Consider the following 27,167-nt stretch of genomic DNA (forward strand, 5'->3'; position numbering starts at 1 on the left):
TTGGGATGACACTGGTTAAGAAAATTTTACAGATTGTCACAGTTGGGGTGGGGAGGGACTGGGCAGGCCATTGGTGCTGATATCTCATGGATGGAGGCCGCAGTGCTGCTAAATATTTAGCACAGGCCAGCCCCCTACAACAAAGGGCTATGTGGTCCCAGATGTTGGTAGTGTTGCTGTTGGGAAGCCCTGCTTTTAAAGCATTAAAGACCAACATCTCCAACAAATGTGTGTGGAAGCAAATGGAACTGTACTGTTTTCTTTTACATGAATATATTTATGAGGTGCATATTTTAATTTTAAAAAAAAGTAACAGCTAAATTAGTTATAGTTCAGGGGATGATTTAAAGCCAGATGGGAAGGGTGTGTGTGGCTTTGTCCTGTCAGGAATGCTGCCTGCATCCTCCAAGAACTCTGAGATTTTAGGTTGAGAGAATAGGAAAGGGAGTTATTTTTAAAATAATTTATATGGGATTGGTAGGACATGGAACAAATAGAATTAGAAACAGCATCTCATGTATATAGGCTTCTGTGTTTTTCAGAAAGGTAAGAATTTGCCCTATAGATGATGATGTTGGTAGTGGATACTGAAAGCCACATTTTATATTGCTTCCAATATTTAAATAGAAGTATAAATTGACATGAATTTGTTCTTAAAATGTATGCTGAAGGACATTGGAGTCTGGGTCATGGAAAAGTTTTTAGCTTTTGAATAAAGCTCTGATAATTGTGGACATGTGTTTTCATTTCTCTTGGATAAATACTGTGGAATGGGATTTCTGGGTCTGTGTTTGTGTGTGTTTGTGTGTGTGTGTGTGTACGTACAAATAAGTATGTATATGTTTGTGTATTAGTATATGTATGTATGTGTGTATATTTGTATCTATATGTTTGACTTTTTAGGAATTTGACAGTTTTCTAGAGCAGTTTTATCTTCTCACCAGCAATGTATAAGAGTTCCAGTTTTCCACCCTCATACCAACTTTTCATTATGTATTCTTTCCCATTTTAGCAATTCATGGCTAGTGATCTTGACCACACCTTTTCATGTGCTTTCTGGACATTTCTATTTCTTCCATTGTGAGGTGTATTCAAATATTTTGCTCATTAAAAAAAATTATGTTGTTGGTCTTTTTATTTTATTTTAAGTAGCCTGGATACAAATGTTTTGTCAAATACTAGGGGCCCAGTGCACGAATTCATGCACCTTGAAAGGAACTGTGGGCTTGCGAGGCTGCGGTAGGCACAGGGGAGGGTCTCAGCCCATCCTCCGCACCCCTGCCTGGCCACTCCTGCTGCGGCCCCGGTCTGCTATCTGCTGGTAGCCCTGTTCCCATTGCCCCCACTCCCATGCGCTGACGGTGCTGGCAGCAGGTGCGAGCGGGACTGGTGCCCCGACCGCCCCTCAGGAGCAGGGGGAGGTAGAAAAGCCCTCAGGGGCAATCAGGGCTGGCAGCCACCACTTGCACCTCATCTGCTGATGGTGCTGAGTGATTGGGACTGGCGCTGGGCACTGGCAGTGGGTGCAAGTGGCGGCTCCAGCACTGGCTGTGGGTGCGAGCGTGGCCAGTGCCAGCAGCAGGTGATAGCACTGGACAGGACCATGGTGCGTGGGAGCAAAGAATTTTCAGTAACCATCAGAGGCTTGCCCCGATGACAGCAACCTGCACCCTGCCTTGGTCTGGTGCCCTGCTCTACCATCCTGCTGTGGCCAACGCCTCCCACGTTCCGTGCAAGCCCCCTGGTGGTCAGTGTACGTCATAGCGACTGGTTGTTTGGTTGTTCCACTGTTTGGTCTATTTGCATATTAGCCTTTTATTATATAGGATATCAGTTGTGAACATTTTCTCAGATCTGTGGTTTGCCTGTTCATTTTCTTCATAGTGTCTTTTGATGAGCAGAAAAGAGTCTAATTTGGCTGAAATGGAATTGGTCAGTTTTTTAAAACTTTATTGGTAGAACTACTTGCTGTAAGAAATCTTTTTTTCCCAAGGTTGCAAAGATACTTCTCTATATTTTCTTAGAAAAGCTTTTTCATTAGTCTATGACCCATGAAAATTTTGAGGAGGATGTATGATATTCTGTGGAGGTTGAGTGTTACTTTTTTTCCTTTTATACAGATATTCAGTATTTCTAACGCCATTTGTTGAAAAGGGCTTTCCTGTAATTGAATTATTTTGGCACTTTTGTCACAAATTATCTGTGTATGTATAGGTCTATTTCTGTTAATAGATTCTCTATTCTGTTCATTGATCTATTGGTCTGTCCTTTTGTCAGTTCCACACTGTCATTATTACTGTAGCTTTATAGTAAGTCTTAGCTGGGTTGTGTGATTCCTCTGTTTTTTTTTTCAAAATCATTTTGGCAGTTCTATATTCTTTGTGTTTCCATCTAAATTTTATAATCAGTTTATTTCCACAAAATAGCTATAGGCCAATACTATCAATGGTGGATCATTGATAATTCATGAGTATGACTTTTCATTTATATAGTCTTTAATTTCTCTCAGTAATTGTTTTCAATACAGGGTTCATGGATATCTTTTGTTAAATTTCCCTAAGTATTTTATGTTTCCGGATGTTATTTTGAAAGGTAGGTGTTTTAGATTTCATTTTTCAAAATACTGTTGATACATGGAAATGCAGTTGGTTTTTGTGTCCTACAATATTGCTAAGTTCATTTACTTGTGTGTTTTTTTCTTTGTAGTTTCTTCAGGATTATTTTATGTACACAATGGTATCATATATGAATAAGGCAGCTTTCTTTCTCTTCATTCTGTATGTCTTTTTATTTTTTTTTTTTGGTCTAATTGCATTGCCAAGACCTCCAATAATATGTTGACTAGAAGTGGTGATTTGGGGCATCTTGCCTTATTCTTGAACTTTAGGGGAAAAGCATTTTTACTATTTCACTTGTAAAGTACAATGTTAGCTGAAGATTGTAGATGCTTATATCATGCTGAGGAAGTTTTTGTATATTCCCAGTTTTCATCATGAATAGATGTTGACTTTTGACAAAGTATTTGTCCGTGTCAGTTGAAAGGATCATTAAATATTTTTGTTGAATCTGTTAATGGGTGAATGGCAATGAATTTTCTGAGTGAAACTAACCTTGCATTCCTGAGACAAACTCTACTTAGTCATGCTGTATTAACCTCTATGTATATTGCTGTATTCATTTTCCTTATATTTGGTTAAGGATATTGGTATTTATGTTCATGAGGGCTATTGGGTGTTATATTCTTATTTTGTAATGTCTTTGTCTGGATTTGATATCAGGATTATGGTGGCTTCAGAAGACATGGGAAGTTTTCAGTCTTGCTCTGTAATTTGAATGTGTCTGTGTAATATTGGTATTATTTCTTTCTTAAATTTTCGTGAGAATTTACCAGTGAAGCCATGATGGGCTGAATATGTGTGTGTGTGTGTGTGTGTGTGTGTGTGTGTGTGTGTGTAAGAAGTTTAAAAATTACAAGTTCAGTTTATTTAGTGAGTAAAAGGATCATTCATATTTTCTATTTTTCTTTTGTTAGTTTTGATAAACTGGTTTTTGAAGGGATTTGTTTATTTCTGCTAAGTTGTTGACCTACTGGCATACATTTCTTCATATGCGACCTATAGTGATAACTCCTTTTTACAAGCTTGATACTGGAGATTAAAAGAATTCTTGGTAAGTCTCGCTTAGTTTTTCAATGTTGGTATTTATTTTAGATACATCATATTGTCCATTTTATATTTCATTGGTTTCTGCTTTAATCTTTATTTAGTTTTCCTAGCTTTGGATTTTGTTTTTCATTTAATCACTTCTTAAGATGGAAGGGTTGATTTTGCATGTTATTTTTGAATGTAGACTTTTTAAATGTATAAATTCTAAGGACTGCTTAACTTGCATCCCACAGATTTGATGTGTGGTGTTTTCATTGTAATTTAAAAAATTTTTTTTCTGTGATTTAGGACATAGGTATTGAATTAAAACTCAGGTGTTATTTAATATATGTTTTACATTTTTCAAATGGCTGGGGATTTTCTACATATAATATTGTCACTGCTTTTCTACAACATACTCTGTGTTTTATCAGTACTTTGAAGTTTACTAGACTTGTTGCATTACCCCAAATGTGGTCTATTTAGTAAATGATCCATGTGTACTTGAGAACAATGAGTTTTCTGCTATTGTTGGATGTAGTGTTCTCTAAGTGTCGGTTATATCAAGTAGGTTGATATTGTTGCTCAAATATTCTGTATTGTTTTGATTTCTGATATTACTCTATCCAATTACTAAACTAGGATGCAAAAATCTCTAACTAAGGTTAGGACTTGTCTGTTTCCCTTGAGTTTTGTCAATTTTTATTTACTGTATTGAATATTTGAGATAATTTTTTGTGCATGTACATTTAGGATTGTTATATCTTCTTGATGACATGACCCTTTTATCATTATGAAGTGTTTCTGCTAATAAACTTTATTTTTATTGCCTAAAGTATTACAAATAGTAGTACATATGTCTCCTTTTTTTCCCCATTGACCTTCCCCCTGGCCTCTCCTACCCCCCCGGCACATGCCCTTCTCCCTCCCCCCCCCCCCCCAGTGTCTTGTGTCCATTGGTTATGCTTATATGCATGCATACAAGTCCTTCGGTTTATCTCTTACCTCCCCCCTGCAACCCTCCCCAGCCTTCCCACTGTAATTTGACAGTCTGTTCGATGCTTTTCTGCCTCTGTATCTATCTTTTTGTTCATCAGGTTATAATGTTCTTTATTATCCATAAATGAGTGAGATCATGTGGTATTTTTCTTTCACTGACTGGCTTAATTCACTTAGCATAATGCTCTCCAGTTCTATCCATGATGCTGCAAATGGTAAGAATTCCTTCTTTTTTTACAGCAGCGTAGTATTCCATTGTGTAGATGTACCATAGTTTTCTAATTCACTCATCTGCTGATGGGCATGTTGGCTGTTTCCAAATCTTAGCTATGGTAAATTGTGCTGCTATGAACATAGGGATTCATATATTCTTTCTGATAGGTGTTTCTGTTTTCTTGGGATATATTCCTAGAAGTGGTATTACTGGGTCAAATGGCAGTTCCATTCTTAAATTTTTGAGGAAACTCCATACTGTTCTCCACAGTGGCTGCACCAGTCTTCATTCACACCAGCAGTGCATGAGGGTTCCTTTTTCTCCGCATCCTTGCCAGCACTTGTCGTTTGTTGATTTTTTGATGATAGCCATTCTGACAGGTGTGAGATGGTACCTCGTTGTTTTGATTTTCATCTCTCGGATGATTAGTGACTTTGAGCATGTTTTCATGTGTCTCTTGGTTTCTGAATGTTTTCTTTAGAAAAGTGTCTATTTAGGTCCTTTGCCCATTTTTTTGATTGGATTGTTTATCTTCCTTTTGTTAAGTTGTATGAGTTCCCTGTAAATGTTGGATATTAAACCCTTATCGGAGATAACATTGGCAAATACGTTCTCCCATGCAGTGGGCTTTCTTGTTGTTTTGTTGGTGGTTTCTCTTGCTGTGTAGAAGCTTTTTATTTTGATGTAGTCCCATTTGTTTATTTTCTCCTTAGTCTCTCTTGCCCTAGGATCTGTGTCTGTAAAGATATTGCTACGACATGTGTCTGCAATTTTGCTGCCTATAGAGTCTTGTAGGATTTTTATGGTTTCTCGTCTTACATTCAAGTCCTTTAGCCATATTGAGTTTGTTTTTGTGTATGTTGTAAGTTGGTGATCCAGTTTCATTTTTTTGTATGTATCTGACCAATTTCCCAGCACCATATATTAAAGAGACTGTTTTGACTCCATTATATGCTCTTGCCTCCTTTATCAAATATTAATGGAGTATAATGGCTTGGGCCAATTTCTGGTTCTCTATTCTGTTCCATTGGTCTATATGTCTGTTCTTGTGCCAGTACTAGGCAGTTTTGAGGACTGTGGCTTGGTAATATAGTTTGATGTCTGGTATTGTGATCCCTCCAACTTTGTTCTTCTTTCTCAGGATAGCTGTGGCTATTCAGGGTCTTTTTTTATTCGAAATAAATTTTTGTAGAGTTTGTTCTAGATCTTTGAAATATGCCATTGATATTTTAATAGGAATTGCATTGAATCTATAGATTGCTTTAGGTAGTATGGATATTTTAATGATGTTGATTCTACCAATCCATGAACATGGTATGTTCTTCCATTTGTTTATGTCTTTCTCTATCTCTTTTTTTTTCAGTGTCCTCTAGTTTTCTGAGTACAGGTCTTTTATGTTCTTAGTTTATTCCTAGGTATCTTAATGTTTTTGGTGCAATGGTAAATGGGATTATTTTTTTCATTTCTCTTTCTGTGAGTTCATTATTGGTGTATAAAAAGGCCATAGATTTCTGGGTGTTAATTTTGTATCCTGCTACATTGCCAAATTCATTTATTAGGTCTAATAGTTTTTTGATGAAATCTTTGGGGTTTTCTATGTATAGTATCATGTCATCTGCAAATAAGGGCAATTTTACTTCTTCTTTTCCAATTTGGATGCCTTTTATTTCTTCTTCTTGTCTGATCGCTATGGCTAGTACTTCTAGTACTATGTGGAACAGGAGTGGTGAAAGTGGGCATCCTTGTTTTGTTCCTGTTCTTAGGGGAAATGGGTTTAATTTTTACCCATTGAGTATGATGTTGGCTGTAGGTTTGTCATATAGGGCTTTTATTATGTTGAGGTATGATCCCTCTATTCCCACTTTGCTGAGAGTTTTTATCAAGAAAGGGTGTTGGATTTTGTCAAATGCTTTTTCTGCATCAATTAATATGATTATGTGATTTTTCTCTCTCATTTTGTTTATGTGATGTATCACATTTATTGATTTACGGATATTGTACCATCCTTGCATCCCCGGAATAAATCCCTCTTGGTCATGGTATATGATCTTTCTAAAGTATTGCTGAATCCGATTTGCTAGAATTTTGTTGAGGATTTTTTAGTATCTGTGTTTATCAAGGATATTGGCCTGTAGTTCTCTTGTTTTGTGGTATCTTTATCTGGTTTTGGGGTTAGGGTAATTCTGGCTTCATAGGAAGAGCTTGGAAGTGTGCCTTCCTCTTGAATTTTTTGGAATAGTCTGAGGAGGATAGATTTTAGTTCTTCTTTGAATGCTTGGTAGAACTCTCCTGTAAAGCCGTCTGGACCATGGTTTTTGTTTGCTGGAGGATTCTTGATTGCTGTTTCAATTTCTTTGGCAGTTATCAGCCTATTCAGGTTTTTTTTATTCTTCTTGGTTGAGTTTTGGGAGCTTGTATTTTTCTAAGAATATCTGCATTTCACCTAGGTTTTCCATTTTTTTGAAATAGAGTTGTTCATAGTATTTTTTCACATTCGTTTGTATTTCTGTGGGATTGGTTGTTACTTCACCTCTTTCATTTATGATTTTGTTTATTTGGGTCCTCTCTCTTTGCTTCTTGGTGAGCCTGGCTAGAGGTTCCTCAATCTTTTGTTTATCCTTTCAAAGAACCAGCTCTTGGTTTTGTTGATCTTTTGTATTTTTTTTGTGTGTCTATGTCATTTATCTCCACTCTGATCTTTATTATTTCCTTCCTTCTGCTTATGCTGGGCTTTTCTTGTTGCTCTCTTTCTAAGTCTTTGAGTTGTATGATTAGATAATTTATTACCACTGTTTCTTGTTTTTTTTTTTTTTTGAGGTAGGCCTGTAGAGCTATGAACTTCCCTCTCAGGACTGCTTTCAGCGTGTCCCATAGATTTTGTATTGTTGTGTTTTCATTGTCGTTTGTTGCCATGATGCTTTTTATTTATTTTTTGATCTCTCTGGTAACCCAGGCATTGTTTAATGGCATGCTATTTAGCCTCCAGGTGTTTGATTTTTTTAAAATTGTTTTTATTGTAGTTGATTTCTAGTTTTATGCCATTGTGATCTGAGAAGATGCTTGATATGATTTCTATCTTCTTGAATTTGAAGAGACTTTGCCTGTGTCCCAATATATGGTCTATCTTTGAAAATGACCCATGTGCACTTGAGAAGAATGTATATTCTGTGGCTTTGGGGTGAAATGTTCTGAAGATGTCAATTAATTCCATCTGATCTAGTGTGTCATTTAGGATTGATGTTTCTCTGCTGATTTTTTGTTTCGAGGATTTGTCCAGTGGTGTTAGTTGGGTATTAAAGTCCCCTACTATGACTGTATTGCTGTCAATCTCTCCCTTGATATCCTCTAGGAGATTTTTTTATGTATTTGGATGCTTCTATTGGGTGCATATATGTTTACCAGAGTTATATCTTCTTGTTGGATTGCTCCCTTTAGTATTATGAAGTGGCCTTCCTTATCTCTTGTTATGTCCTTCACTTTGAAATCTAATTTGTCAGATATAAGTATTGCTACCCCAGCTTTTTTTTCATTTCCATTCATCTGAAAAACCTTTTTCCATCCCTTCACCATCAGTCTGTGTGAGGCCTTTTTTCTGAGGTGGGTTTCCTGTAGACAGCAGATATATGGTTCATGTTTTCTTATCCACTCAGCTACCCTCCCAATGTCTTTTGATTGGGACATTTAATCCATTTACATTTAAAGTTATTATTGATAGGTACTTGTTTGTCACCATTTTAATTCTTTATGCCTGTGTTCCTTCTTTCCTTCCTATTTCTTCTTTTTACAGCAGACCCTTTAGCATTTCTTGTATTGCTGGTTTGGTGGTAATAAACTCCCTTAGTCCTGTTTGGTTATGAAGCTCCTGATTTTACCCTCAATTTTGATTGATAGTCTTGCTTGGTACAGTATTCTTGGATTCAGACCCTTCCTTTGCATGACTTTGTATATTTCATTCCATTCCCTTCTGGCCTGATGTGTTTCTGTTGAGAAATCAGTTGCTAGTCTGATGGGGGATTCTTTGTGGGTAACTTTCGGCCTCTTTCTGGCCGCTTTTAAGATTCTTACTTTGTCGTTGGTGTTTGCCAATTTAATTATAATGTGCCTTGGTGTTGGTCTTTTGGGGTTCATTTTTTTGGGGGGGGACTCTGTGAGCTTCTTGGACTTGTGTGAGTTTTTTCTTCCCTATATCAGGGAGGTTTTCTGTCATTATTTCTTCAAACAGCGTTTTTAATTCCTTGCTCAGTTTCCTCTCCTTCTGTTACCCCTATTATGAGGATTTTCTTTTGTTTCGTGTTGTCTCAAAGTTCCCTTAGGCTTTCCTCCTGTTTTTTAAGTTCTTTTTTAGATGCTGGTCTGTTTGGGTATTTTTTCCTACCTTGTCTTCTAGCTCACTGATGCGGTCCTCTGCTTCTTCTAGTCTACTGTTGATGCTTTCTATTGAGTTCTTTATTGCAGAGATGTCATTTTTCATTTCTTCTTGGTTCTTCTTCATTTCCTCTTGGTTCTTACACATATTGTTGAATTTGTCTTCCAACCTTTTCAGTGACCTTATGACCATTTCTCTGAATTCTTTCTCTGATATATTGCTTGCCTCCATTTCGTTTACTTCCTTTTCTGGTGATGCCTCCTTTTCTTTCGTATGCGGGCTGTTTCTTTGTCTCCCCATGGTTCTCCTCTCCTGGTGTCTGGTTATGTAGCTCTCTCTCTCTTGCATTGACTTAAAGGTGCAAAATACAACACAACAAGGCACAATGCACTGAACACAAATGTATTCACGATACTAATAACCCCAAATAAAAGTGACCACCAGAGAAATGAGAATTAGGGGATTAAAAAAAAGAGAGAGAGAGTGCAAAAATGATATTGAAGAAAGGAAAAAAGTAAGAGAGAAAAGAAAGAGAATAAAAAAAGAAGGGGAAAAAACTATATGGGGAGAAAACTCAACAGGACAACAACTAATCCAAAAAAATGCAAACAGCTAACACCCAGAGATGAATGCAGACTACAAACAACAACTAATAATAAGCGAGGAGAGGAAAAACAGAAGCAAAAAAATAAAAAGAAACAATTACACAAACAAACAAAAATATATAATGTAATCAATAATCAAACAAACAACAACAATAGGACAGAGATAAAGAAGGACAAAACCAAACAAAAAACAAAACAAAACAAAAACAACATACAAAAAAAATTGGATAGAGAAGAGAGAAGTGTGTATGGACTTGGAGCAGGGGATGGGAAATTAGATATTTAAGTAGGTTGAATTTTTAACAGGAAGTAAAAAAAGAAGGAATAGGGAAAATCTAAAGCAGGAATAGGGTAAGAGAAACAGGAAAACAAAAGGGGAAAAGTGAGGAAGAGAGTGTTGGTATAAAGGTAAAGTTGAGATAGAGTAAAATGATGCTAAAGGAAAAATGAAAATAGAATGTAGAACATTAATCCCAAAATAAAATAAAATAAAATAAAGAGAAAATAAAATGCAACTTTAAAAAAAGGTAAAATAATAGTAGTAATAATACTGATTAAAAATAAAAGTATAATAATTAAAAAGGTAAAATCAAGTGAGAAATAAAGAAAAAGTATTTAGTTTCTTAAGTAAAAGATAAAAAATAAAAAAAAATGTGCAGTAGTGAAGGTCATTCACTTCCTCCACTGTTCTGTTTGGCACGCCTGTTTCCTGTCAGGTATTCAGGACAGTATTGAATTTCCTTGTGTTCCACCGCTCCTCTGTGTCGTAAACCACAATCCTTTTTTTCAAGCAGGCAGTATTTCTTTGTTTCTCAGCCTGCCTTTAGTTGTATTTACACAAGAGTCAATTTGTGATTCAACCCCTGGGTGGCAGTGTTTCTATATTGACATGAGGGCTATAAGTCCTCTCTGCCCAGTATTTAGATTTTGTTTTCCCTGCTGCACTTAATACTAGTTTGGGGGAGTTAACTGCCCTAGAGCTGGTTTTCTGATTGTTTCTCCCCACTCTGATCCCCAGGTTCCACAAAAACATCTTTCCCCTGCAGTCTCTGAGAGTGTTTTTAATTGGGTGATCCTATGTACTGGGCTTAGTAATCAAAAGCAAGGATTTAAAGAGAAAAAAAGAGCCAGATTAAGCACGTGAACTTGTGACTTTTTCGCCCCAGCACTGTGCCCGACTCTGCATAGGTCTCTGTGCATGTCTTTTTCCTCTGACACAGTGCAGTTGGTATACTGGTAAAACTTCAGGCTGCCTTTTTGTGCCCAGCACAGCTGTGGGCTGATTTCTAGAGTTCCCTTCTGCCAGCAGCCCCGTGGACCCCCTTCCACATTTGCAGACTACGCTGGCTCCAACGGCCGTGGATTTTGTGGGGCGCAGACTTCCTCTGAACCTCTAGATCCCGCTGCGCGCGTTTCTCCCTCCAGCCTGGATCACAGACCTCACCTTTCTCTGAGCGAAATCTGACCTTTCCGTGAGAAGGTGCAGAGCTCGTCCGAGCCCGTGTATTCGCATTGCTTGAGACCTGGTGTTTGTGGATTCGCAGCTGGTCCCTGGGTGTTGAGGTTGTAGGATCCTGGCAGATACCCGATTCTTCCCGGTTGAAGGTAAGGTTAGGCTTCCCATCACAGTCACTTTCCCCTTCAAAATGGCGCAAGATGGCCAGTCGCTCTGGGAGAGATTTCAGCAGCAGTGGAGGCTGCCGGGACAGGGGAGCCCAGTCCGTCAGTCCCCAGCAGTCCCTTGGAATATAGCTGTCCCTCACCCACAAATAGACACTCCCCATACGTCCACACACTCTCCTTTCGTTCTCTCACTCACACACTGTCTTGCAGCCTGCCTTCCTGTTGGCAGCCATCTTCGATCCTCTGCTAATAAACTTTATCTTGAAATCTACCTTGTTCAATATTAATAGAGCCACATGAGCTTTCCTTTGCTTAGTGTTTACATGGCAAATCTTTTTTCACCATTTTCTTTTTACCTGTCTGTCTTTATGTTTAAACTTTGTTGTTTATAAACAGCACATAATCGAGTCCTGCTTTTAAATAAATCCAGTCTTTTGATTTTTTATCAGGGTTTTACTAACATTTATGTAAAATGTAGTTAATAATTTGTATGTGTTTAAGCCTACCACTTTTTTTTTCCCTATTGGTCCTGTTTATTCTTTATTCTCCCTTTACTTTTCAGTGGTTTCAGTCTTTTTAGTATTTCATTTAGTCTCCTCTGTTTGATTTTTCATTATGCCTCTCTGTGTGTACATTTTTACTAGTTATCCTAGAGAGTGTAACATCACCTTTGAAATTATCATTGTATCTACCTTTTCATAAACAATGTAAGAACCTTATAACAGTAGACTTCTAATTATCTCTCTTTTGCTTCTGTGCTCTTGTTATATTTTAATTCTGCCTACACTATGAACCCAATAATACTCTACAACTTCTAATTTATGAAATCAATAATCAGTAATCTTTTAAAGAAATATAACATTTTACTTACATATATGTATATTCACATATATACTAGTATGAGGGTGTGTGTGTATGTGTTGTGTGATTTTTTGGGGTCTTTTCTTTTTTATACCAACATGTTTATTATCCACTCTGATTTTCTTCATTCTTTTAAGCAGAACTGAATTTTTAACTTGTGGCATTTCCCTAAAGTTCTTTAAGCTAAATTAATTTGAGCATTTCTTGTAATGCAGGACTGCTGGAGAAGAATTCTTAATGTTCTGTCTGTCGGAAACTGTCTTTATTTTGCCTTCATTTTAGATGCATATATAATTCTACAATGATAGTTTCTTTTCCCCCAGCACTTCAATGAAGTTGTGCCATTTTTCTCAGGCCTCCATTTTCCCCCTCATGGCTAGTCATCCATCTTTCTTATTGTTCCCCTATATGCTGTCTTTTGCTTTTGCTGCTTTCAAGATTTTCTTTTTATGATGTGCCTAAGTGTGGTTTTCTTTGTTTTATCCTGCTTGGGGCTTATTGAAATTCTTGGTATGTGAATTGATATATCCTATCAGTTTTGGAAAATCTTAGCCATTATCTCTTCAAATCGTTCTTCTGCTCAATTTTCTCTTTCTTCACATTCTAGGATTCTGATTGCATCATGTTAGACTATTTGATACTTGTTTCAGACAGACCTGAAGGATTTTAATTGATGGAAGTGACTGAGTGACAAGATGGTGAGGCTGATGCCACTGGAAGAAAATTTTTATTACTTAGTTTCCAAGACAATAAGCCAGGTCACGCCATAAAGATCCATGTGGGCAAACATCAGGTTTGGGTCAGGAGTCAAGATTGGCTAGTTTGAATAATATTGGTGAGCACTGGACTATAGGGGTGGTTTCTGGTTGTCTGGTACCTGGCCCTGGGGTGATGTAGAGCAGGGGAAATTGGGTTGGTGTGAATTCAGTAAAGGGAATGGTTGTGGTTATAGACTCAGGCTTGGTTGGTTTGCATATGAAAGGTGTCCTCCTGAAGTCTTCATCATTATTTTATTTTTCATTCTTGCATATCCATTTGTCTCTTTTTAATAGTTTCCAATTCTTTGCTGAAATTCCCTTCAGTTTATTCATGCTGGCCACCTTTTTTAGGTTTCTGTCCCATCTCCCCATATCTGGGTTATTTCTAGGTTTGGTTCTCTTGACTTAACTATTTCCTCTTTTGACGTTGGGTTACATTTTCGTGTTTCCTTGCTTGCCCTGTATTTTTTTTTGGTTGAATGCCAGATAATGTGTGTAAGAGCTTAAGAGACTAAAGTAATATTTTATACCTGATAAAGAGCTTGTCCATTTTCCCATCAGGCTACTAATGTGCAAGGCTGTCATTTCAGTTGATATTGAGCTGATTAATAGCTTTTCTGTCTAGTATTCTTTTGTAATACTAAGAATTTTCTGGCAGAATCTCCTTATGTCTGAATAAAACTGAACAGAGAGAGATCGACCTTTGGTTCTGAGAACCAAATGTGAAGGAAACAGACCAAATAGTTAACTGTGTTGTCTTGGAAGTGGAATTAGGATGGGGTGAAAGTGACTTTCTGGTTTGGAACAATAAATATGTATTTCTTTCATAAATAAAAATTTAATCATTGCTACCATCTCATGCCCATTAGGATGGCTTTTCCACACCACGCAGTTCTCCAATTCTCTGCAGAGACCAACTGAGTGTCCTACAACTGAACTCATTCTGACAATAACCAGAGACAGCACAGATCCCACCAATTAGGGGCTCAGTCCCACAAGCCTGCCCTCTCCCAATTTGGGGGCCATTTACATACAAGTCCAGGTCAACACCTGTGCTTTTGGCTGACTGGTTATAAATTGAGGGTTACCATGATCCTCTCAGGTTCAATAATCTGTTGGGCCCTGGCCAGTGTTGCTCCGTGGTTAGAGCATTGGCCAGTCTACTGAAGGGTCTTGGGTTCCATTCCTGGTCAAGGGCACTTGCCTGGGTTAAAGGTTTGCTCCCCAGCCCTGGTCAGGGCTCTGGCGGGAGGCTACCGATCGATGTGTCTATCTCACATGAATATTTCTCTCTCTCAAAATCAGTGGAAAAAATATCCTCAGTGAGGATTAACAAAAAAACAAAAAAATAATATATTGGGATCTCACAGAACTCAGGAAAATAGTTCATTTGCTATTGCCAATTTATTACAGAAGAGGATATTTAAAAATCTATAAATTAACAGCCAGACAGAGATATATATTGGACAAGTTATGGGAGGCGGGGTTTGGAGCTTCCATACTCTTTCTGAGCAAGCCACCTGCCCAGCACCTCCGTGTGTTCATCAATTTAGAAGCTGTCCAAATTCTTGGGATTTTTATAGAGGCTTCCTTGTGTAGCAGATGATTGATCAAATCATTGGCCATTAGTGATTGAGCTCATTTTCCAGCCCCTCTCCTTGCCCAAGAAGGGTAGGAGAGGATAGGGCTTAAAGTTCAAATTTTCTAATCTCGTGGTTGGTTCCCTTGGCAATCAGCCCCCATCATGGGCCTGTCCAGGAGCCCCCAGCCTCATCATCTCAATAGTGTGCAAAAAGATACAGAGATTACAAAGGTTTTTTAGGAGCTGTGTGTTAGAAAATGGGGTCAGAGACCATATATATATTTATTATTATGTCACACCCAGCAATTCTGCTGCTGGGTTTATGCCCAAAAGAATTGAGCACAGGGTCTTGAGGAGATCTTTGTATGCCTATGTTAACAGCAGCCTTGTTTACCATAACCAAAAGGCGGAAGCATCCCAATTATCCATTGAGGGATGAAGGGATGAGCACATGCATACAACAGAATATACAACAGAATATTTTTCAGCTTTACAAAAGAAGGAAATTCTGAAATATACTACTCTATCGATGATGAAAATGGAGGATATTATTCCAGGTGAAATCAGCAAGTCACAAAAAGACAAACACTGTATGATTCCACTTATTCGTGTTACCTAAAGTAGTCAGATTCATAGACTCAGAAAGTAGAAGGATAGTTGTCTGGCACTGGGAGGGAAGCGGAATGGGGAGTTCTTTATGGGTACAGAGTTTTAGTTTTAGAAGAGGAAGAGTTCTGGAGCTTAGCTGCTCAATAATGTACTCAGCCCTGTTGAACTGTACAGGTTGTTATATTGTATATCAGAAGACGCTTTAATCAATAAGCCACATTCATTTGGAGTCCTTTTCATTTCGCTAGCACTAGCGGGCCCAGAGGAAATACTGCTTCTCAAATTCTGGGGCCCAATATGGTGGAAGTCTTTCCTATTTATATGTTTTTCAGCTCTTTGTTTTCCAAATTTGGAATGAGACTTCTGGAACTTCTGAGAAAAAGTCCTGTGTGCTAGGACAGGGCTGTGAGACCATATCTCAGGGCCTGGCCTGGCACCAGCACTGACAACTCTGTCTGGGGCATAGTTTATGGCCTCTCTGGAATGGGAGTAGTCTTATTTTTTTCCCTATTATTTAAGCAAGCAAACGTTTACAGAAGCCAGAATAGCAGGGTTAAATTTTAAACAGCAGTTTTTACCCAAGATGGAGGTTACTATGCTTCAAGGTAACATGGTTAAGATGGTAAATTTTATGATGTGTATTTTCTCCTAATTAAAAAATTAAAAAAACAACAACTTAATCACCACCATAAAACATTAGAGAGTAGAAAAGGAGATTTGTTTTCAGCAGCCGAGGAATAACCTGATTGTTCCATGTCTTTCAGGCCCGGCGTTGCCCTGACCATGCAGGCGTTTTCAGAAGAGGAGAGGAAGCAGTGGCTGGAAGCTCTGGGTGGAAAAGAAGCTGTAAGAATAATCAGTGGTTGAGTTTTATTTCAAAATCCTGTAGAGTTGACTTGTGTTCATTTTTTTGTTATTTTTATTTTATAATATTTGAAAAAAGTTCTCTGCTGAAACTGGTGCTTGAATTAATCTCAGACCTGTTCAGAATTCGAGTAATTTGGCTTGCGGTGGCAGCAGCACACACGAGACTGGTGTATCATTAATTTTTATTTTCGATTTTTCATGACTTGCCACTCTAATTTGCTCTGCTTGGGGAAGTCATCTGAATTCTCCGTTTCTTCTCTCCTACCTGACAGTACTTTGGGTGATGAACACAATCAAGGCTTGCAATTTATTTTTATCTCAGTGGAGGTGAAATAGTAAATATGAGGCAGGGCAGGCAAGTCCTATAAGCGAATGCTGTAATTATGTTGCTTGCTTTAACAATTTGTGATTTAGCCTAATGGAATACTGTACGCAATGTTATGCAGCCTTAGTGATTGGGCCTGTGTATTTGGATCGGTTTGAGGAATAAAGTCAGGAATATAGATCCAGAGGCACAGAAATCCAGTCTGTTTACCACTACTTTCATTTCAGTGGCATTTGAGGGTTGAGATTGGGCAGATCATGTGTTGAATTGGGGACTTAGGGTCATTATAGAAACAAATCTATATAGAAATAAATCTGTTGCCAAAGGCAGTCTCACCTTGAAGACATATATAACCCTTCTGTAAAGAGCCAAGTAATCCACTCAAGATACACAGATAAAGACAAGTCTGCAGAAAGAAATACAGTCATGCACTGTAGATATGCACCACATATGCTATGGTGGTCACACAGGATTATAATGGAGCTGCAAAATTCCCATTGTCTGTTGTAGCCTTTGTGATGTATGATTCACATGTTTGTGCAGAGATGCCTTTGTAAACAAACCTACTGTGCTGCCAGTAGTATTAAAGAATAGTCCCATTTACAATTACTATAGTAGGCTACAGCATCTAGGTATATGCTCACACAGTGATACTATCACCTAACAATGCATTTCTCAGAACATAGCCCCTTTTGGTAAGCGGCACATAACTATGTTCAGCTGTGTATTTATGTGGCAACAGTTAAGGTACTGTGTAGTTTTTGCAGGTGCTATATATGCCTTGCACATAATGGGGAGGCGCTAGAATTCTTAGAGGCAGCCTGGAGTGATCACCAGATGTGGTTATTTACATTATGGGCCCGAGTCATCTCTGAATTAAGTAAAAACCAGGTTTTAGAAAAAATGAGCTTCACCTTACGGATTAAAATGCAGCAGTGTCTTTGTCCTTCTAGAGCTGTCAGGCTGAGCATTTCACATGTGCATGGACTTTCAAGAAGTTCCCCTAAGGATCGTGATCCCTTCTCCTTGTTTTTGCTCCTCAGTGAGAGACGGAGTAGGCTAGTTGTCTCTACATTAGAGCACATGATGGGAATTCCCCAATACCAGTGTACTTTTTGCAGGGTCCTAGGTGTGCCTACATTTTTATTGATTTGTTAAAAATACTGTTTCTCCTTTTTTTCTCTCTTAACCAGCTGCTCCATAGTTTTAATAGAGCCATCATCCCAAGACCAGAAGGAAGTAAGTGCTAATTTATAAAACGAACTGTTTGCCTCCCTTTTCCATGAATGTCTTTGTTTTCATTACCGATGCCAGACTGTTGCTGGGTGCTCACTCTCTGCACCCTTCTCTACGCTAGCCCTCCAGATACTATGTGTATTTTGCCTTATCCACTGGGGACCTATTCAGATTTTCCTGGGCTTTTGTAACCCTCATTGATAACCATCTCTGAGCATTAAAATAAATTATTTCTCTACAGTAACTTTCTCTAAAAACCCAAAATACATTCTGTCATTCACTTTGATATTTATTCTTATAGCCATACACGAACACATAGGAGTGTCAGGGGTGCATCTTTGTAAGTTCCTGTTGGTAGGAGCTGCTTATCAGGTCTCTTATTGGCCACAGCTCCCTTACCCTTGGTATCCTGTATCCTTAGAGTCTCTGCGTGTGGCTCCACAAATAACATATCATGGCCTCTTAGAAAAGAACAATGACCAAACATACTCAGGTATTCTAGGACAGTGATTTTCACGTGCATTGTACGTATGCACCAGAGGAAAATGAAGTACTGCTTGGCTCTGTAGTCTAGATTTCACTGAGATAAACCAAACATACGGTCAGATTTGCTAGATTCTTTATGAATTTACTTTTGATATCTTTGGAGAGATTAAGACTGCATTTATCACATGTCCACAGTTTGGAGACATTATGTCACATAACGTACAATTTCGGAATTACCGTGATGTGCATATCACTTGAGCCAGCATGTGAATAAAATGACATCTTTTCTAGCCTGGTGCTGGAAAGGGACTGTGCACGCAAGGTTGTAAATGCACTGCAGCATCTTCTTAACTTCTTTCTGCCCTCCCTCCTCCTTCTCCTTTCCCTGCTGTATTTCTCCCCTCCCTCCCTCCCTCCCTCCCTCCCCTCCTCTCTTCCTTCTCTTTCTTTTTTTCTTTCTCTCCCTTCTTTACCTACTTTCCCCATCTCTCCCTTTTTTTTCCTTTTCTCTTTTCTTCTTTTTTTAAATAGAGAAATGGAAACATACCTTTAAAAAAGTTTTGCCAAGTAGAAAGAATCACTTGCATTTTCTCAGCAAACCACTGCCCGATTTTCCTCATTAAAATTATTTTCAAGCTTAGCATTAAACCTGCAAAATTTATATTCATGGGTTGTTCATGCTATCCCTGCTGAGAGGCAAGAGTTAGCATTACTGTTCCCTAGTTCTAAATGCAGAACTAAAGTATTTGCTTTCCCTGTTTTCATTTTGACACAAGAATTGTCTTTTATTAGGTGCTCAAATATGCCAGCCTAATCCATAGGCAAGAGTCTGTATTAGAAAAAAACTAATATTATATTTTCAAAATAACCTACTATACAAATCATCTGTTCTAAATTCATTGTGAAAATAATAAAATATTAAATGCTTAGAGCATGGAATAAAACATGAAATTCTTTTTGAAGCTCATGACCCAAATAATGTTTTTAAAAAGTGTTACTTAAATATTTTTCCCTAGGTTTTAAAAAAATAGTGTATGTTATTTCTCCAACTGTCAAGTAATTTTAAAACCTTTCCTCATATATAACTTGTTAAAACCTCTACTCATATATAATTTAAAAAAAGCTGTTGTTGGAATTTTGGCGAAATGTATCTTAACTATTTCCATATAGCTTCCCTTAAAGGTTTTGTATCACTTTCTTTTCCATTGTTTGATGTAAGTTGTATTTATTAATATAAATATTGTTTTAAACTGGAAATTTATTGATATTGCTAGTAAATGGCCTAATAGTCCAGTAAGTGCTCCTCTAAATATTTGAAATTGTCATTTACATTATTTAAACAGGGAACACATGGCTTTTGGCTTTCTTTTTCTTAATAGGAAAATAAAAATTAAATTGAGTTTAAATAAATTTTCTTGTTTTTGTAAGGAAGAGAAATGTAAGTACTTAATTGTGCCCTTCATGTTTTATCACTATTTCTTTTAGGTGCACAGTTGGATAAGATGGGATTCACAATTCTCAGAAAGTGCATCAGTGCAGTTGAAACACGAGGTAACATGAATGTCTGAGTCATTTTATTCATGAAGGTTGACAGGTATGTGAAATCGGAGAGACGTTTGAAATGCTCATTGCGTGGTGGAGTGTCGTAAAGGGAAATACATAGAAGAAAGGGCACATTCTCCGTGCCAGAGGTTCTGTTGTTCATTTATTGTGTCAGGATGGGGTTTTCTTTTTCACTTACATACTCCTCCCTGCACTGAAAAGGAGAATTATGGAAGAATCAGCAGTGTTGGACTGCCAATCTTTACCACCTTTTGTTCATGCACTATTGAGATATTCTCATCTTTCATGGTCATGTTGGCCTCCATCGAAAAAATAAGCCTCTTTGGTGTCTCATTTACATATAATGAAGTTCATTGACTTTAGCGATACAGATTGATGAGCTTTGACAAATGTATACAGTTGTAGAACTACTACTGCAATCATAGATTGCTCTCTCTCCTCAAAATTCCTTTGTGCCTCTTTGCAGTCAATCCCTATTCCTTCCTTGGCACTTGGCAATCACTGAGCTGCTTTTTTGCACTCTAGTTCTTTTCAAAAATAGCATTTTTATAAATGGATTAATGCAGTATATATAGTCTTTTGAGCCTAGCTTCTTTATTTGACTTAATGCTTTTGAAATCCATCTTGTTGGGTGTATCCTTAGCTCATCTTTTTATTGCTAGGTAGACTTCCATGACATGGATGAACTGATTTTGTTTATCCTTTAATATGTTGATAAATATTTGAGTTGCTTCCATCCTAAATTGAAGGGAAGCTAATCCTTTCCCCAACCAAAAGTCCACGGGCATTTCTTTACAGTCCTTAAGGAAAAACAGGACTGTGGCACTTTGCAACCCTTCCAGCCAACTTCAGAGAAACTAACCATTGAGCAATGCAAACGGGCGTTTTGGAGGTTAAATTTCTTTTTGTTAAGAGACCTGGTGAAGTACTGGAATGTTGAGAACTTAATTCACTTTCATGCATGTACATCGCAGGCCTATTTTGGATGACTTAGTGAGATGAAGCATTGCATTCGTGTTTTCTGTCAAAACAAGGCCTTTGTCATATACAAGCCAGGACTGCTGCCTGTGAAATTAGCATGGGGGATAGGAGCTGTTCTATGATTTGGGGATTTGCCCACCCATTACAAAGACCTCAGCCACAGAGAGCCTTTTCTCCCAAACTCTGTTACAGTGGCCATTGAGGCTCTGACAGTTTTCCTTCATGTCCACCTGCACCGAAGTTGAACTGACAAATGTCTTCATTTTCCTTGTGCTTCAAAAATTTCCAGACTTCAGAAAAATCCTGTGATTTTCATATCTCTCACTTCTTATTCATGTTTCTGTTCTTCCCGAGCCTCTTAAGAACCTGAATTGTATTACTCGCGTGTTTATTATTTTGATAATTAAATTCTTTCCCCAAAAGTTATATTTTATACATTTTCAGAACTGATAAAAATCTGTGTAGATCTCTTTCTGGTTGATATGTGTAGCTTTTTGGAATCTTATGTACATTGAATAGAACATGCAGGATGGGGCAAGAGTAGGTTTACCATTTTTTGTGTAGAAAATAATGCAATAATTAATGATAATACAAGAATAAACTCTGTGTTTTGTGTATTCACAACTGTAAACCTACTCTTGCCCCACCCTGCATATATTAGAAGCTGTATATATGGAATGTATTTTTATTATAAATATATTAAGTTGTTGGATTTTTTATTTTTTAAACATCATCTGAGGATATTTTTTCCATTGCTTGTTTAGTGAGAGTAGTAGTGAGTTAGGAAAGGAGCGAGGGAGGAGAAAGAGGGAAACATCAATGTGAGAGAGACACATCGATTGGTTGCCTCCCAAATAAGCTCTCATAGGAGCTGGGGATTGAACCTGCAACCCAGGTACTTGCCCTTGGCCGGGAATCAAGCCTGAGACCCTTCAGTTGGCAGGACAATACTCTAACCACTGAGGAAGCCGGCCAGGGCTGGATGTTTTTAACAGAAGAATGAGTCTACACTTTTTAAGTTAGGTTTTCTCATTTAAATATAAAAAAACATTTTTTTTCAAATCTTTTGTTCTCTAAGGGCTTCCATTACTAAAGCCTTTTGTTTTTAATGGATTAATAGACTAAAAATAGAGTTAAAGAATTAACTGTCAGATGATATTATTAAAAATAATGAGGAACATTAGAGAATCTCTGAGGCTTTTTATGCTAAATTTGGAAGCTCTTTCAAGGAATTTGGTCTTAAATTTGGATTTCCCCCCAGTCAGCTGTAATTGCTGCTATTGATATTTTTTTATGCTACAGGTGTTGTTGTCTCACTTTATTTCATCAGTCAGAATAAAGCTAGTTTACGGTATGTTCTTCTAACAAGAGACCCGCAAGTCTCTGTGGTTTAAAACAGCAGGACTTACTTTTCTCTCAGGTATGGGTAGGAGGGCTTTGCTTATCACTGATACCTGGCCTTAAAGGTGCTTGGTCCCTTTTGCAATCCAAAGAAGTTAAAGGTTCCTGGTGCTGGAAAGTGGGGAGCAGGGCAGGGGGGTGGTGCAGTGAGAATGCAATGCCCTGGGACCTAACTCAGATACAGAGAACAAACTGTTGGTTGCTAGAGGGGAATGGGTTTCGGAGATGAGAGGAAAAGGGGAAGGAGATTAAAAAATGCAAACTTCCAGTTATAAAGTAAGTCCTGGGGATGTAATGGACAGCATAGGGAATACAGTCAGTAATTTGTAATAATTACGTGTGGTTACTAGAATTATCGGGGTGATTCCTTTGTAAGGTATATAAATGTTGAACCACTATGTGGTACACTTGAAACTCATACAATGTTGTACGTCAAGTATAATTTTAAAAAACTTAAAAAACAATAGTAGAGACCAGAGGAAGGACAGGAAAGGATTGTGGGAGGAAGGGCGATACTGTTACTCTGAAGGAGGTTTACTTATTCATGAATTGATAAGTAGTTGTCAGGCTTAAGCTCCAAAGTGGTGAGATAAGATAGGCATCTTGGAAAGAGTCTTAACCTCTGGGACTCTTGATTTCTAAAAGAATGTAACTCGGAATTTCATTCATGCTGTCTACCTCCATGCATGTTTGTGAGGATAAAAGAGCTAATTTTTGTACACAGTAGATATTCATTAACTGTATTTTTCCTCTTTCGATCCTCCCCTTGAATTCTTTTAACTGTGAAATGTCCATGTTCTTCCTTTAACAACTATATTGCATGGCCTGTTCATTACATTTCATGTATTTATCTTGTTTCTGAAACTTGACGATTTCCTTTATGTGGAGAAAATGTCTTAGTGTTTGCCTGCCTCTTTTCATTTCTAAATTCGGTCAGTGTCTTACACATAGAGTAAGCAATTGCTTTCTATTTGAGTTTTCAGAGATTTGATTAAAATGGCACCTTAGCACTATTGTGTGTCCCAACAGTTTGTAAGATTATTGGAAGAATTTATTCTTCTATATGTGGTTGGAATTAGTACTTTCAAATAACATGAAGGATTGGCTTTTACTGCTTTATCAGTTTGTCAGCATCTTTCTGTGTTCTGGGTAATATTTTAGATATCGATAGAAAGATGTATCATATTACATGTGGAAGAGTCTTAATGGTTTCAGATCTTGGGGATTCACTACCTAATTTCCTTAAGTAAATAACTCCCCTTCCTAAAAAGGAACCATCTCCCATACCCAGTACATTGTCTTGTTCTGGAACTGCAAGACACCTAGTTTTTCAGGTACTTGCATTGTAAAATATGCAAAAACCAAGGAAGACTCTTTTTGCTTAAAAACTTATTTTAGTTGCTATTTTTTAAATAGTCATCATGATTTAAAATTAAATTTGTATGCAACTTTTGTTTATGAAGTTTCCCTTAAAAAATCTTCCATATGTGTACAATTTGAATATTCACTTTAATTTCTAGAGGATGGCATTAAAATGTCGGTCTAGGCAAGCTGTCAGTTACCAGGTTCAGCCTTGTAACAAGCTGTGAATTCATGGGCTAGAAGTAGGAAGCCACCTCTAAGATGTGACAGTCTTAGATTTGTCACATGTAAAAGTGAATTTCTCTTTCTTTGAAAAGTAGTTTTAGGTTTTTGGAAAATCTTTCTGAAGTTGGGTTGAGGATTTTTCTTTTTCCAGAGCATTTCCGGAATTATATGGGGTCTCACGATGGGTCTGGAAGAAGATAATAATGTAGAGTTTTAGTATTAATCTTTGTGGGAGGGAAGACGCCCAAAGTAAACTCGCAATATATTTTGCCATGATTGCACATTAATCTTAAATTGCCTAGGGCAAATTACGTGCAAAATGAAGAAAATAAAGAACAGCTGTCTCTGGGAAATTTTACAGCCAGTAAATGAAAGATTTTTGCTCACTGTCTCTTTTTTAATCATAATATAATGGGTGTGAGATGAGTGTGGGTGGATACAGAGGACAGTCTTATGTGGGAGGAGGGAGCTGAGGAGTCTTGTGGTGTCTGCAAAAATGCATATGCAAAATCGAAATACTAAATCCAGGCTAGTTGGGACTGATTATTCATTTTCTCAATTAGTCATCTTATTTGCTTTAAGAACAAATAAGTTTCCAAACTATTAGCTGTCAGATGAATGGTTGAATAAGATTAATAGGGACAAATTGTTCAACTGTCTTGCTACAGAGTAGGCATGGTAGATTTTACATATTTGGTTCAAATTCTGATGAAGTCCCTGTAAGGCTCTGAAGCAGTCTTAGTATAGTGGTGAAGAGCATGAGCTCAGAACTCAGCCTTGTTTGGAAGACTTATTAACTCTACAACCAAGTTAGTTACTTAACCTCTCCGTGTCTTGATTTTATCATGTGTCATAGGGGCTAAAGGTAGTACCTCCTTCCTAGGGTTGTTGTAAGAATGCTTGAGGCATTGGCACATATTAAATGGTCAGTAAATGTGAGTTGCTTATCCTACATCAGTGGTCAGCAAACTCATTAGTCAACAGAGCAGCAAACCGCGGCTCGCAAGCCGCATGTGGCTCATGAGCTGCAGTTTACCGACCCACTGTCCTATATAATAAAGTGGTGATATGCAAATTGACCATCACCCCTCACAAGATGGCTGTCTATGACCAGGTCGGCAGGGGGGTTAGTGAGGGATGACCAAAAGACTGAATAAGCAGTCTACGTGGGGTGACCAGGCTGGCAGGGGGGTTAGTGAGGGACGACCAAATGACTGAACAAGCAGATTAATTTTGTGCACCGGGCCTCTAGTTTAGAGATAACTCTATTAAGTGAGGCCAATCATAATTTAAGTAGTCCCATTATTGTTTCAAGAGTCTGGGAGCACTGAGAAACTTTGCTTAGTTTTTAAAAACGAGTAAGTTACATATTGAAATAAATCACCTAAGTTTACTGTCTCTAGTAACTCTATGTGACTCTTGTAACCAGCAGCAAAATTACCTGGTTTGGCATTCAACCTTCTGTTCCTCAGTGTCCTGCAGACACTGGAGCCGTCACATGGCCAGGGGACAGTGAAGAAAAGGGAAGAGGGTCAGCAAGGATGATCTCAAGCTGTCCAAAGAAAGAGATCCTCCAACGTGGCCTAAAATTGTTCTGATGCCACAGCTGCTGAGTAGAGGCAGGTGGCAGCAGGGAGACACGATCCAGCCTTTTATAATGTCCTGGTCTCTGTAGAGAGGGGATGACAGGAGCCTTGCAAAATGCAACCTCCGCCTTTTGCCTTGACTTTGAGTCTCTTCATTGACTTATATAAGTAAAATTTTGTAACGACTTAAGCTACATGAATGATGAATTTGAAAATAAAACATACCTTGATTTAATTGTCCCCTCCATCCCATCTTGCTTTAATAACTTATCTATTCTGGGACATGCACATGTTAAATGGGCTTTAGTCAACACTTCCTGGATGTTTCCTACAGGAAAGAGATGGGAGGAAAAAATAGTGGAGATACGGTTCCTTTTCTTGAAGGGTAGCTTCAATGTAGCTTCAAGACAGTAAAGGCTTTGAGATTTTATGCTGCTTTTATAGATTTTCTGCATCATTTCATGAATACAGTCGAAGACACAAGACTCCTGGGCCATAGAGGAAGGTCAGCTTATTGCTCTCACATAGTAGGTTGCGTTATAGGAGAAGAACTCTGAATTTAGGAAGCAGATTCTTCTATAAAGGTGGGCAAGCATGTTGGCCCTTTGCTCTGTTGGAGACATCCATCTCTATTTTCCAAAATTGCACGTGAATCTGCTCTTTGCTCCAGAGGGAGATGCTGAAATAGATAGTGTCTAGCCACTCTGGGTGCTGCTGGCAGAGGGAAGTGGGTGGGTGGTACGAGATGAGCAGATGCTCTGTGAGCAGTGGAGGCCAGTGTGGCAGATCCCAGGTGCTGTGCTGTGTGTCTGCCTTGGTCCTGTGGGCAGTGGTAAGACACTGACAGGTTTGAGAAGCAGTATGTTCAGATCTCTGACAGGAAATGGAATGGATGGAAGTGGTGTGGCTGCAGGAGATGGAAGGTGGGATCACTGGTTGGGTTTTAGAAATGATGCAGATCATTGGAGAGAAGAAGGGGTGCATCTGTAAAGATTTTAAAAATAATAATGCAGATGAGAGATGATGGAGGTTTAAACTAAGGCTTTGGCAATGGAAAGAAGAGATGGATAGGAACAGAGAGACTTGGCAGAAAAACAGAATCCGTGACCTATGGGTTGTAGGGGGTAAGTAAAAAGTAAAAGTAAAATCGGACTCGGAGCTTTCCAGCTAAGGTAATTGCCAACATCTTGAGCCAAGACAGAATGCACGAGGAGAGATAGGTTTGGGAGGAATATACACTGGTTTTATATATCCCGAATTTTAGGTACCCGTGACATTTTTTTGGAAGTAGAATGAAGGCAACAGGAGAGATGGTGGGTATCATTTTCAGAGAGGTGAGGTTTTTGAATGTCAGAAAGTCATTCAGGTGGATGGTGAGGTAAGAAGGCAGTGGAACAAAAGGAAGAATATGGGGATCTTTGTATTCAGGGAAAGAGAGGAAGAAGAAGAATGGACACATAGGACACGAATGGGTTTCGTGGTTGTGAAGGCAAGACGCTGGAGAATAGCCAGGTTGTACAGGTTGTACTTCTTATGTGTTGTTGCCACAAGAACCCTATGAGACAGTGGCATTTACTTAGCAACTGAAGTGAAGAGACATGATTTGACTTGTATAAGACTCAGAGCTAGAAAGTCTCCTGACTGAAACGCAAATCTAAGACTGAGCTTTTCATGCCAGTGCTTTCAGCCACAAGGAAAGCGAGGAGATGGAGATGCAGCAGGCTGATCTTCTGAGGATGTTGACGATGGGCAAAATAAAGAGAACACACATTTTCAAAGAACAGAGGTGATTTGAAACTGTAGGCAACAGGAAAGGGAGGTGGGGAGGGAAGATTTAAGTATCTCTGAAGTGCTCCTCTTTCCATAGCCAAAGC

At 38.2% G+C, this 27,167-nt stretch overlaps 1 protein-coding gene across 1 annotated transcript in view; it reads left to right on the top strand.

Annotated features, from left to right (window-relative positions):
* ARHGAP10 (Rho GTPase activating protein 10) overlaps positions 1 to 27,167 on the top strand; it is a 266,323-nt gene that overhangs the window by 124,853 nt on the left and 114,303 nt on the right. Inside the window, exons 11-13 of the mRNA XM_080674227.1 lie at positions 16,026 to 16,107; positions 17,647 to 17,692; positions 19,661 to 19,726. Of these exons, the coding sequence (XP_080530353.1) occupies positions 16,026 to 16,107; positions 17,647 to 17,692; positions 19,661 to 19,726 (194 nt within the window). The remainder of the gene's footprint in view (positions 1 to 16,025; positions 16,108 to 17,646; positions 17,693 to 19,660; positions 19,727 to 27,167) is intronic.

This window comes from Plecotus auritus, assembly GCF_963455305.1.
Source record: "Plecotus auritus genome assembly, chromosome: 6".
Lineage (NCBI taxonomy): Eukaryota > Metazoa > Chordata > Mammalia > Chiroptera > Vespertilionidae > Plecotus > Plecotus auritus.